The 13,782-nt window shown below is 44.9% G+C and overlaps 1 protein-coding gene across 1 annotated transcript in view; it reads left to right on the top strand.

Moving 5' to 3' along the window:
* The window catches only part of Sorl1 (sortilin related receptor 1), a 154,415-nt gene that overhangs the window by 51,975 nt on the left and 88,658 nt on the right, over positions 1-13,782 (top strand). Inside the window, exons 7-11 of the mRNA XM_021206280.1 lie at positions 601-702; positions 1,716-1,885; positions 4,933-5,125; positions 8,501-8,618; positions 8,818-8,891. Of these exons, the coding sequence (XP_021061939.1) occupies positions 601-702; positions 1,716-1,885; positions 4,933-5,125; positions 8,501-8,618; positions 8,818-8,891 (657 nt within the window). The remainder of the gene's footprint in view (positions 1-600; positions 703-1,715; positions 1,886-4,932; positions 5,126-8,500; positions 8,619-8,817; positions 8,892-13,782) is intronic.

Here is a 13,782-nt window from a genome sequence, read left to right as displayed (position 1 = left end):
CTCTAATGCAATATGGGATACTCAGCATTGTTGATTCCTCTGTTCTATCAGACAATATATCTCTATATCTATCTATCTATCTATCTATCTATCTATCTATCTATCTATCTATCTATCTATCTATCTATCTTTCTCCTACTTGATGGGAAATGTTCAGAGATTGGATCATGGAATTGCCAAGCATTCTGCAGTCTTGCAAACTGAAGCCTTTCTGGGCTTTGTATAGTGTACAGCCGAGCTCACCTGTGCAGACTTAAAGCTGCAGGCTCTGCCCTGTCTGAACTCCATGGCCCTTTCCCTCCCCACCACTCATTTTCACACTCTGGTGGCCTCCATCCCCCTCCCTGTGTCCAAGTTCCCATGTCATACCATTGTCTCTTTTCCTTTGATACCCTCAGACTGTCTGTAGGAATTGTAGATTGAGTGTCCAGTACTACACAGATCAGCTCTGAGCAGATATTGTACAGAGAGAAGAGGGGCTGAGTCACAGAGTGCTTTGTGCTTTCAGCAGAACCAGAGGGTTTGACCTGTTTTCTTTTCCTCATGTTTTGAGGGACTGTCATCTGGCACAGTTAATTTTCCTCTTCTCTTCCTTGGCAGCATCTTCCGGGCAGCCAGCAGCAGTCATCTGTCCAGCTCTGGGTCTCCTTTGGCCGGAAGCCTATGAGAGCAGCCCAGTTTGTCACAAAGCATCCTATTAATGTGAGTGAGGTCTGCTGGAAGCCGGGAGGGGGAGGACGCTTGTCTCCGAGCATCATGGGAATGTCCTGCTGGTGTGAGCATTTTACATTCTCCCTGTGGGCACCCTCTAGAGAGGCCTCTGAAGAGACCTGTTATACTCTGGGCCTGTTGGTCTGCTGTTGTGCACTTCACTGTTGGAAGGGGAGCTGAATGGGAATCGTTTTCCTGCTTTAAGTGCAGTAAGATTGGCAGAAGGGTCAGTGCCGGTCAGTGGCCTCGTATGCCAGTCCTCAGGCAAGGGGAGATTTGTGCATGGCGTTTACTTGTTAACCACATGCTGTATTCCTTGCAGGGTGGCTAAGGTTCCAGAAGGGGATGCATTTGGGTTCTGCTTTTGTAGGAACAGTCAGGTTAGAAAGACCAAGAACAGAGTGGAGAAAGCATAGTCAGTACTCAAATGAGCTCAATATTAGTACATACCTCAAATGAATCCAGCACTAGTACATACTGATTGCTAAGAAGGGACAGTGTGGATCACCAGGGTAGAGCCTGCAGCGAGGAGGTTGCCTTGGAAGGCGTTGGCATCAGCCTGTGGTTGATGGCTCAGCGGGTATGTAACAGGAATGATGATCAATCTGTCTAGTTTCTATGGGTTCTTTCAGTCTCCCGAGGGAAAAGAAGAGAAAATGAAATGCGTGTTAATCTATATTGTGCCATGTGCTATAAAAGGTCTGCTGGGGGAGAAGAGGAGAGACATCATTACCAAAAAGAGGTTTCTAGGTCATTTATGGAGGTCAGAGGCCCATTCTTTTCTGCTGCTTTACCAGCAAGCTCTACGGGTAGACCAGTCATGGATACTTGGAAGGGAAAATTATTTCAGCTATGTCGGTTTGGGGGGGGCTATCTGTGCCTTTGTACCCACTTTTATCACTGGGACACGTGAGGTCATTGCCTGCATGTGTGTATTAACCCCCCCCCCCCCCCCGGGATAATTGGGTTGTTAACTATTTGTTTTCTGACTTTGGCTTCCGAAGGAATATTACATCGCTGATGCCGCCGAGGACCAGGTGTTCGTGTGTGTGAGTCACAGTAACAACAGTACTAACCTATACATCTCAGAGGCGGAGGGGCTCAAGTTCTCCCTCTCCTTGGAGAATGTGCTATATTACAGCCCAGGAGGGGCCGGCAGTGACACCCTGGTGAGGTAAGGAGAACCCCCAGCCTCCAGCCTTGGGCCAGTCAGGCCACCGGACTCTTCTTACCTTAGTGCTTTTCAACATTAGTTGTACATGGGGCCTTGCTTGAGGTGCTTTCGAAGTGTGTACCACCTCTACCCCTGGATCGGGTGTCCTCAGACTACAATTGATTCGGTCTGGGGTTATGGTTCAGGTTGTCCCCCCAGGGGAGTTTGTGTGTGTCCACAAAGGCTGAGCACTGCTGTTCTAGGTGACACTAAAGACCTCAGCTACTTAGCAAACCACTCCTTTGGGTTTTGTGGTATCTGAACCAATGGGAAAGAACAGTTGGAAGATACCATCACGTCAGGGGCCCTGCTACCAAGTGACTGACAGACAGCCTCTCTTAGAGATAATTATAAGGTGGTGTGTGATAGCAAAGTCCCCAGTGTCAATGTCCCTTTAACTGGCGATCACAAATGCAGGGCTGTTTGATGCTCATAGTACAGGTGCTCTTTGAGTACTACCTTCTCTGAGGGCTGAGGAGCGGTTGAGGATTCTGGATTTAGTTTTCTGGCTGTTTGGCATACGTGGGATCATGGGATGTATGCGGCCCTCTGGATCTGGCTTCTGGCATGTGTGCGAGGTCCATCCTCATCGGCAGAGTGTTAGCATCTCACTTCTTTCTGTGGGTGAATAATAAGAGTTTGCATGTTTTAACCATTAAGATTCACGAACCATTGTCCCTCAGGTCTTTCAGTGACTTTAATTTTCGTTACCCCACTCCACCCCGCCACCTCGGAGACTCCCATGTCTATGGAGTGACTAATGAGGCCCAGTGATGACGTCATCATTTTACTCATTTGTCATATATTGAGATGAGTTTCTCATGGTAGGACAGAGTGGGATCACTCACCCCCCGGAGAGGACCACTAAGGAAGGAGTCCTCAGTTATGCGACCATACGGCTTTGTCACGCCTGGAAACTGCCCTTTACGTGCGACAGTTTCCTCCCGCGGTGCCTGAGACTGCGGTGCGTCATCCGGTTGAGATATTGGAATGAGATTCGTGTTGACAGTGGTAGGCCAGTATCCCGTCGAGCTCTCTTCGTATAGCCAGGCTTTAATCTCAGGGCAATGGGGTTCAGATGTGCCCAGTTCAGTGAGCTGTTATCATTCATGGGTTTGTCTCAGCCAGGAGAAATGTGGTAAGGGTGAATTCTCAGATGCATCAACAGGCTGGTTTAGAATAGATGGCTCTGAACTGAGTAGGGCAGCGTGATGCTGACGAACTGGCCCTTGTTTCCTTAGAGAAGAGGAGTGAGAACTCTTAACATGGACTCACTCTCACTTTTGTGGGTTGTGCTTGGAGGAATCTCCTGGGAAGCCATAGCGAGTTGTATGACTAATGTGCTAACTAGGTGGCAGACCCATAGGGACAGTTTTGGAGGGAACACTTGGCTCAGTCAGTGGTGGGGATAATTGCCAGTGTGTAGATGCACGGGATATGGCTGAAGGGGAAGCCAGGTGGTAAGTTTCAGCTCACAGCGCCTGGGAAAGGAGGGGAGAAATGCTTTGGAGTGGGCTGGTGGAGACGATGAGAGAAAACAAAGTCTCAGGAGGCATGAAATCTGTTGTTCTAGTACAAGCCAAAGAAGGAAATGAAGGTGTGATGGACATCAGAGCAGAGCCTGGCAGGCAGTAAATGCTAAGCCCCCGGAAGGTAACAGGGAAGAAAACCAGGTCTGGAGAGAAAGCCAGGCCTCCCACATGGGCATAACAAGCAGGGGGCCTCAGGATGGTAGCTTCCAAAGGCAAGAGAGCTGAGGTGAGCGCACAGAAGCCCGTTAGCCCATTCCCCAACAGAGACCCAAGGAATCCCACCCACATCAGACGGTTTAGTCTACACCCCAGTGTTTGCGGGGTGTCGGGGGGAGGGCTTTTCTCATCCTGCCAACCAAGAAGAGCTTCATTGGTACTACGTATTTCTTCCCTTTCGTGCAACAGAGGTTGCTGTGTGTCTCCCTAGATGAGGTGGTCCAATCATCACCCAGCTCAGGGGATTCCTACAGCGGATGACGGGGACTCGGGTGCTTTACTGTACAGCCCATGGCTCAGAAACCCCGACCTAAAGGGCACATGTCCAGTTTTAAAAGCCACACATGAACCATGGTGACCGTTCACCGTTCGTCATCGATGTTATATTTCTAATGAGTGTGCGTTGTGAGTGAAAACCTACTTTCCAGTGGGCTTTGAGGGTAGCAAGTGAGACCTGGGCGGTCCTTATTGTCCTGTTAGCCAGAGCAGCCTAAGGCTTTATAGAGCTGTCCTCTCTCTGCAGACCAGCAAGAGATGCTGCGTGGCCTCCTGACAGGGAACCCAGTGCTTAGTGCTTATGGATTGTATTTCTAGAGACCAGATGAGACTGTGAGCCTCAACACTGTTACCAGTGTCTTATACCCCTGGCTCAAGGCTTCCCACTTGTCCAGGCTTCTTGAAGGATTTGGACCAATAGTCAGTCACAGTGAGGAAATGGATCTCGCTCTGTCAACTTCTTTAAGATGTTTTCTACATTCTAAATGTCCTCTGAGGAGTTGTTGGTTGACTGAGCAGCACCCTGGCCCTTAAAAAAAAAAAATGTGTGTGTGTGTGTGTGTGTGTGTGTGTGTGTGTGTGTGTGTGCGTGAGCAAGTTATTTAACTCTAAAAAATGAGGTATGGTGCATGTTACATGGGTGAACCTTGTAAACATGTAAGCGAAAGTAAGAAGATATAAAAGGGTATTGCATGATTCAGTTCATACAGAACAGCCAGATCAGGCAAATTGGTAGAGACAGATCTGTAGAGACAGAAAGCAGATCTGTGGTTACCAAGGCTTGGGAACTGAAAGAAAAGCAGACAGAGACAGTGCCTGCCAATAATGAAAATGTCCTGGAACTCACATTGCATAACAGTGTGAGTGTACGTAGTGCCGTGATACTATGTGCTTTAAGATGGTTCAATATTATGCTGCACACAATGCAAAATGCTAAGTAAATGCCGATCCTGGGTTTGCATGATTGTTATTCTTTGCCTGCAGGTATTTTGCAAATGAGCCGTTTGCTGACTTCCACCGCGTGGAAGGCTTACAAGGAGTCTATATTGCCACCCTGATTAATGGTTCTATGAATGAGGAGAACATGAGGTCGGTCATCACCTTTGACAAAGGGGGAACCTGGGAATTTCTTCAGGCCCCAGCCTTCACAGGATATGGAGAGAAAATCAATTGTGAGGTACAGTTGCTTTAATCTTATTTGGCTTTTTTTTTTTTTTTTAAATATAAAACAGAGAGCTGTGGTCTGGTGCAGTTTTCTATATTCAGTATTTACAGGAAGCATGCAAGATGATAGAATGTGCTGTTAATGACACATGGAACAAACTTCCATATGCACATCTGCCCTTTCAGGTCCCCAGCTCCACACCAAGGCATGGTGGAGGTTGGGATCAACTCAGAGGGGTACCATGGGATATTCAAGATATGTATCTTTTAGTTATTGGAGATTGAGCCACATACAGATCTTGCTTGTTTGACTCGTGAGCCAGACCTTTAGCCTAATATCTCACGTTTTGTTTTGTTATGACATGAACTCTTGCTCTATGTAGGCCAGGCTGGCTTAGCATTTGTTATGTGGCCCTGGCTGGTCTCAAACTTGCCGTCTTTCTACATTAGCCTCCTAAGTGGTCAGAGTGCCAGGATTATGTCCTCTACTGTCACACTCAGCTTAATTTAAAAGTTTTGAAGGAAGCCCCGTGATACACAACATCTGTTAGACATCATGTTTATTGCTTGATGAATGAGCTTGAGTTAGCTCACGACTCTGACATGAGGACATAACGCATGTCTTTTGAGGACATCACGTCTTTGGGAAGCTGGAGTTTTGTGAGCCAATTTGATGAAAAGCCCAGCAGGAAAATTGGGGGGGGGGGAGGTGCGGAAAATAAGGGAAGTGTTGCCTAGGTTTCCAAAACTTGAGAGGTTGTGTTATGCACAGCAGGTGCGTGTGCTCCATCAGCAGGACTTGGGATTAATGAACATCCCCCCCCCCCAGTTTTATGTATACAGCTGTTTCAAATGGATGCTCTTTTAGTGGACACCACACACACACACACACACACACACACACACACACACTGTTTAGACTCAACTCTACAATGATACATGATGGTATTTTATTTCTTCTGGTCTGGAACTACTATAAAAAATGACATCACCAATTTTATTTTAAACCTACAGTGTTGACGAATGAGCATGGTGTTCCCCATTTATGTGCTTATCCGAAAAGCTGAGCACTTTAAACTGTGTTGCTTGGTCCTGCTAAGTGTTCTCATGAGTTGATTGTTGTACTCCCTGGTCGTCTTATTTCTATTTCACCTGAGTGGGCAGAAAGAAACCAGAAGAAATTAGTGTTAATTTTGGGTGCAACCATATTTAGTCAGTCACCTAATCTTTTGGGCTTTTGAATTGTTTGTTCATGGTAAGCTATGCTGTCTCTCCTGCATTTCATAATTTCATATCTGTATTTCTCCCCCTGGGAAAATTCTTTTGGAGAGACTTGCCCTAGAACACACTTCCCTTCCTTTCTTTCTTCCTTTCCTTTCCTTTCCTTTCCTTTCCTTTCCTTTCCTTTCCTTTCCTTTCCTTTCCTTTCCTTTCCTTTCCTTTTTTTTTTTTTGGCTTTAGGCCTTGATTTACCACATGAAATCTAACTTTAGAAAGAAGCAGGCTATAAACAGACATGGGTAAACACCTAGACATTCCCCTTCCTCGGTATTTAGGCCCTCAGAAGCTTGGCCCATCTCGATATGGATGTGTCTAGGCAGTGTTGACCATGCCTTTCTAGGCAGGGGACAAGCTTGGTGAAAGAGATTCAGTGTCAGTACTATTTCTCAGACTGATCAGCTTGGAACTGTAGGGCTCTCAATCGGCTTTTAATTTCCAACTCTTAGTTCAGGCGGTGGTTGGGTCCCTCTCCCTTTTGCTGGGACCAAATATCTAATAAGAAGCAGCTTTAGGAAGAAAGGGTTTATTCATTGGCTCAAGACTTGGAGGGTACAGTCCGTCACGGCAGGAGAGGCTCAAGGCTGATGCTTAGTTTTGTTTTCTCCTTTCCCCTTTTCATTCAGGTAGGGACCCCAGATCTTAGGACGGTGCTGTCACACTCATGGTAGGTAGCTCTGCCTCCTCAGCTTAGCCCCTCCGGAAGCTCCCTCACAGACCTACCCTGAGGTGGTACTTCTAGGCGATTCTGGATCCAGTCAAATTGACCATGAACATTCACCATCCTAGGTGGTTTGTTAGCTTTCTGTCACCATTACAAAATGCCCTAGAAGATCAGTTTGTGAGGTAGAAAGGCTGATTTTAGTCCACGGTTTCAGAGGTATCAGTCGCTTTTTCTGAGCTTGCTTGGCTCTGTTGCTTTGGGCCAGTGGCAAGGCTGAACATCGTGGCAGAACAAGCTTGATTGATCATGGCAGACAGGAAATAAATAAAAGAAACCCAGAGAGGAAGAGGCCAAGTTTTCCATGCCCCCTCCAAAGGCGCACCTAAAGACAACTTCCTTGCACCAGGCTCCACCTCCTAAAGATTCTGCCACTTCCCCGAGGTACCGAAATCTTGTGACTAAATCTTTAGTATAGGACCCCTGGGGAGTATTCCAATCTAACATAGTAATGTATATGGTTGAAACATGATGGCCCAAGGATCCAGAAACACTTGTAAGGATTGACTTCCTTCTAGGCGAAATCAAAGGAAAGAGGAAGGTAGGGAAGGTTCCTTGAGCCAACCTGATTTCCTCTTGTTCTTAATTGACCAAACCCGGGATGTTATCAAGATTGGTTTGTTAGAAGGATCTTAGCTTTTTATTTTTGTTTTTTGTTTTGTTTCTTTTGGTGATAAAAAGAAGTAGATTGGACAAACCTTGTCATCATTTACCTGTGCCATGAACACAGAGTCCCCTGTTTTGATTACTAATATGCATGAAACTTTAGACATCATTTTTTCTGGCCATGAGAATGAGGCAGAGTCATTTGTGATGGTCTACAGAATGGTAGGCATCCGAATACAGAGGAAACCAGTTTCAACCCCACAAAAGCCTGCATCTTTGTACAGATATGGGATAAACCTTTAAGGTTTCCTCAAGACCCTTGTGGCATTCATATCCCACATCTTACACATCTGGCCATTTTCCAAGGAGACTCTTGGACTTCTGATTTGTTCTCTTCTGATAGAACTTCTAGCCTCATATATCAGACATATCTGCGTGGACTTATAAAGTCAACAGGGCATTTCACTTCTCTGTCTTCCTGGGTTCCTGGATGGTACCAGCAATGGACTGCTTTTCTTCTCTGCTTGTAATTGTTATTTCTGGGAGTCTCTGGGCGTTAAGTTATCTTCGTCTTTTCTTCAGTGGTAGACATTTATATTGGTTCAGAAGATATACTCTGTCTAGGGAGATTTGGAGACCACTGGCTTCTAAGTCTGGATTCTTCTGGGCCAGACCCTCTACTGGGTCTTGCTGTGGGGTCCTCAGACAGACTCTTGGGTTTGAGGGAGTCCTAGGCATGTGTTGTGTTATACGCTGATCCCACTTGGAAATTTTCTTCTGAAGCTTTCTCGAGGTTGTTCCCTCCACCTGGCCCAGCGCCTCAGCCAACTGCTCAACCTCCAACTTCGGAGGATGCCTATCCTGTCCAAGGAGTCAGCCCCCGGCCTCATCATTGCTACTGGTAAGTGTGCCTTGCCTGCTATCCCAGGGACTTGGGTGGGCTGGTTAATGCAGCCAGATAGATATACAGTGGTCATCTATGCCTCCAGCAAGTGTCCCCTCCTCATGGCTTTCCGATATTATCATAGTGACTAGCAACTATTTGGGATGTCTGGTTGGGCCAGGTGTCTTTCTAGCATATTCTTCCTCTTGTGTTTCAGGCTCCGTGGGAAAGAACTTGGCCAGCAAGACCAACGTGTACATCTCTAGCAGTGCCGGAGCCAGGTGGAGAGAGGTCAGTTCCTGGTCCTGGAGCTTTTGTTAGTGTGAGAATGTGAGCTGTGAGCCAACATTTCAGGGACCCAGTGGTCTCTGGTGGGGGGTCTGTGATGCTCTATAGGATCCGCATGTGTATACAGAAACTCAGGGCCCCACAGATGAGTGAGCCACACTCCTGTGTCTTCACACCCTATAACACACTTGTGATTTTTGCCAGAATATCACTTTAAATAAAAAACAGACGGTTTCGGTTTTTTATTAGAAACAACTGTGGATTTGACCAAGTTTTTCAGGATAATACATTCCATGAGGGGAAGAATACAGTGTCTGTTTGGCTTACTTCTTCAGCCCCTGGACTGTAACAGTGTCTGGCATAGAGAAAATGCCCAGTAAAATTTGGCAAATGTGTCAGCGAATTATAATGCAGTTGTGGTGGGTCTGACACTGCTCATTTCCCCTGTTTTTGCTTTTTGTTTTTTGTTTTTTTTTTGTCTGAGCCTTTCTGGCTGGTCCTTTTCCTCTTCTCCATGCTATGGGAGGGGATTGTTTTAACACTGTTTAACCTGTTTGAATCTTGAACACTGACCACACCCGTTCTCAAGGGCCAGCTAGTGCTCCAGAATAAGTTGGGGTCTTATTCTGCAGGGACTTGGTCTGTGCTGACCCTGAGGATGGGTGCTGACATCCCAGCAGATCCCTGTTCCGGCTGACTTGAAAAGTCAGCATCTGTACCTTCTATCCCCACAGTGCTTCTTGTGGAGTGTGCACGTTGCCACATTTAATCTGCAATATACATAGCAATCATGTCACCATTTGGCTCTGGGTAATTTGTAAACGTTGCTCTTATATTTTATCTCATATGTGACCCAGGCTTCTTATCATCCCTCTAAATGAGAGAAGACAGACAGTCTCTGTGTGTGTGTGTGTGTGTGTGTGTGTGTGTGTGTGTGTGTCTGTGTGTCTGTGTGTCTGTGTCCATGTATTCATGTGAAAGACGCGATCAGGACACCATGGCCAAACGAGAGTTGAAGGCTGGGAATTTTCAGGTCACCTCATCCTGTCCCACGGGAAAGATGGAACGGCTGCATCTCCATCTGTGGAGCTGTTGCTTCCTTTGGAGTGCGGCATCCTCTCACCAGCAGAGAGGGAGGCCTGCGGGCTTTTAGTACCTTCTGCTGCTGGAGACAACAGGGACAGGAACATCCGCAAGTTATTTCCTTTGGGTAGAGAGCTGTGTCTTGCTCCTCCTCCGCTGGAGCAGCGTTGCCTGGCTGTTGCCAGGGCAGCTGTCGGAGACTCTCTCCCGGCATACGTAATACCTGCCAGGAAGTGTTCAGCACCCAAGGGACCTTGTTTTGGGAACTAGCAGAGAAGTAGCTGGGGGTGAGAGTTGGAGACTACCTGTGAGGGAGCTTCCCAGTCCCCGTGGGTAGCCTTCACCACAAAGGCCCCATGGAGGCAGGGCACCAGCCATTGCATGTACTGGGGGATGAAGGATAAAGGTGACGGATTGCTGCAGGGAATAGTGGTGACTGAGATTCTGGTTGCCCTCCAACTAGCTAGTTACGTAACCTCTCTGATTCCCCCCCCCCCCCCATTTCTTCTTAACTCTTTCTTCCATAACAACCTCACTGAGAGCTGTGAACTATGGCAAATCTATGCTACAGTGTTCCATTTGATAAGACCCATCCCTCGTTTCTACAAATTCAGAGTCTCAAGCATGCCCCCAAGTGTCTCTGTTCTTCTTCTTGTATACATCCCCCTCACCACTGTCTGCATCCACCTCTGCGTACTGTCAGCATGTCTAGAATTCTGTATAAGGATGCTCTGAGTGGATAGATTGTTTTTCCCACTTTCCAAGATTCTGTCACTCCTGTGAATTTGAAGCTCATCTCAGAGGCTTCATTGCCTATGGCTTTTCTGTTTTACTGCTGCTGTGCCCACCACAGGGACAATGGTGGTTTTGCTTATCCAATCAAATCTTAATTGTTCTACCTACTTGGAATAGTTAAGCTGTTTTAATGGCTGATACTTTATTTTTCCATGTGTGTGCATGCGTGCGTGCGTGTGTGTGTGTGTGTGTGTGTGTGTGTGTGTGTTCTATCGTTTTAAGTTGTGTTTATACGTGTCACTCATTTTGAGTCAATTTCTAAGTGTGTCTGTCATGAGAGAGTGATCACCACCTTACTGTTTTCATATTTTAATCTGCTTAGACCACTTTCTGATATCTATTTTTATCCATCTGTTGAGAAGACTTCTCTTTCCCCTGTTGAGTCGCCCTCGGCCCCTCTTTGGAAATCAATCTCTCATGTGTATATGGGTATGTTTGGAGGGGTTTCTGTTGTGTTCCATTGAGCTATGTGTCTGTCTTTTTCACCACTACCATATTGTCTTGATTACCAAAACCTTATAGCCAGTGTTGGAATCAATTAGGGTGAGGCCTTTGCTTATTTTCAAAATTGCTCTCATTATTCCAGGTCCTTTGTGTGCCTGCATACCCTGCCAGTTTTGCTAGGACTTTCACTGGGAATGCATTAAATGCGGAAATCGATTTCAGGGTAAATTGACATCTTCATAACACCGAGTCTTTTGATCCACAGTTGTAGTCTATCCCTCCATGCCTTCTTTAATTTCTCTTGGTATCTTTACATTTCTAATGTAGAAGATTTGTATGCCATTTCCTTCAGTTGTTCAGGCTGGAACTCATGGTCTTACTGTCTCTGCCTTCTAAGTATGGGGATTACAAGCATATGCCACCATGCCTGACTTAATCTTATTTTCTTTCTTTTCTTTTCTTTCCCTTAATCTTAATGCTGGGGTATGAATCCAGGGTCTTAAACATACTAGGCAAGCACTCCACTGAGCTACAACCAGAGATATCAATGCATATGTATATTATTCTTTAATGTTTAAACTTGCTATTACTGCAAATGAAATTTTTTTTGTTTATCTCTAAAATTTTGTTGTTGGTGATTTTTTTTCCCTTTTAGATAGGATCTCTCTGTGCAACTCTGGTTTGCCTGGAACTTGCTATAAAGAACAAGCTGGCTTTGAACTCAGGGATCCACTTGTCTCCATCTCCTGAGTACTGCTATTAAAGACATGTGCCACCATGCCTGGATTTTTATGCTAATAAATAACAATGCTTTCTGCATTCTCTGACTTTGTCAAAGGCATGGATTCTTTCTTAGTTGTCGTGTATGTTTGATGCATTAGCTATGTGCATTTATTACAAACAATCATACCAAATGTAAAGGGGGGCAGTTCCTTTCTGATCTTTTATTAAGCCATTTCTTTTTCTTCTGGCTCATGCTCCCCTCTGCATTGCAATGCTCTCCTAGTCCTCTCCTTCCTCTTACTATGGTGACTTTGCTCTCCAAACACTGTTGAATAGATGCAGGAAGAGTGAGCATTCCAATTTGCTCTCTGTCTGGAGGATAAACATTTTCCTTATTATTATTATTATCATCATTATTATTATTATTATTTTAAACATAGAGTCTCTCTTGGTAATCCAGGAAGGCTAGTCGTGTTCTCAGTCTTATGAATTAAACAATATGCTCTTGGTTGTATGTGGTGTATATGCATACATATACGTATATGTATATATATTCCATCAACATGGAGAAAATTCCCTGTTGGTCTTTGATTATTGATAACTCTTAAAAAAATTCACATCCAGGTATTGATTTTTGTTAAATGTCATTTCTATATCAATGAAATGATATAGATTTTCCTTATTCTGTTACTATGATGGATTGTATTACTTGGCTCTTGAATATTAAGCTAACTTTTAGTTACAGAATAAGTCCCACTTGGTCATGATAAATATAGCTAGGTTTGATGTGCTAAAAATGATAGGGGTCTCTCTGTGAGAAGTACTAGTATGTGATAGTCTATTTTCAGTGTCTTTGGCAAGTTTCCGTGTTGGGGTCTGGGTGGTCTCACGAAGTAAGAATAGACTGGTGTGCCGTCTCCCTTTGCTTCTGACTGCCCACGCTAAAGTTGGTGCTATGTCTTCCGTAATTCACCACTGGGCTGGGAATTTTTCTCCTTAGAATATATTTTTGGCAAGAAATTCAATTTTTCCAGTTGGTGTATAATTAAGATTTTCGAATTTAGTGAATTTTTCTTGCTACCTCCTTAATATCTGTAGAAGCTTTAGAGATCACTTTATTCCTGGTAGGAGTGACTTGATTGTTTTCCCTGCTATATTATTAAAACTTTACTTATTGATGTGCTCTTTCTGTGTTTCCATAGCTATTTATTTTAGATATTTCCTAAGTCTAAACATGTAAGGCTTTAAATTTTCTTTTGGATACATCTGTTACTGTCCATTTACTTACTGTTTACTGTGTCTTTGTTTAAAGGATTTTAGGTATGCAACATGTACATCCTTGTTCTCTTATAAATTATTATTATTATTTTACTTTGGGGGGAGCTGGGTAGATGCATGTGGAGATCAGAATACAATGTTTGGGAACTGGTTCTCTCCTTCTGCCATCTGGGTCCTGGGAGCAGATCCAGGATGTTAGGCCTGGAGGCAAGCGGCCTGACCACTGAACCATCTCTCTGGCCCCGGGCTTTGCTTGGGCGCTGTTAGTTATTGGAAGTAAGCCTTTAATGTAATATTTTTGTTATTTATTTCCTCTGTGTTCATTCTTCTCTATCTCTTTTTGCATCATCTCCTTTTGCGTTATTTAGATTTTTGGTTTTTTAACAGTACTGAGTGTTGAACCCAATGCCTTGTGCATTTTGACAGTACTAAGTGTTGAATCCAGTACCTTGTGCATTTTGACAGTACTGAGTGTTGAATCCAATGCCTCGTGCGTTTTGACAGTACTGAGTGTTGAACCCAATGCCTCGTGCATTTTGACAGTACTGAGTGTTGAACCCAATGCCTTGTG

The sequence above is a fragment of the Mus pahari genome, chromosome 10, assembly GCF_900095145.1.
Source record: "Mus pahari chromosome 10, PAHARI_EIJ_v1.1, whole genome shotgun sequence".
NCBI lineage: Eukaryota > Metazoa > Chordata > Mammalia > Rodentia > Muridae > Mus > Mus pahari.
The sequence above is the reverse complement of the archived record's forward strand: the minus strand, read 5'-3'. Positions and strand labels throughout refer to the sequence as shown.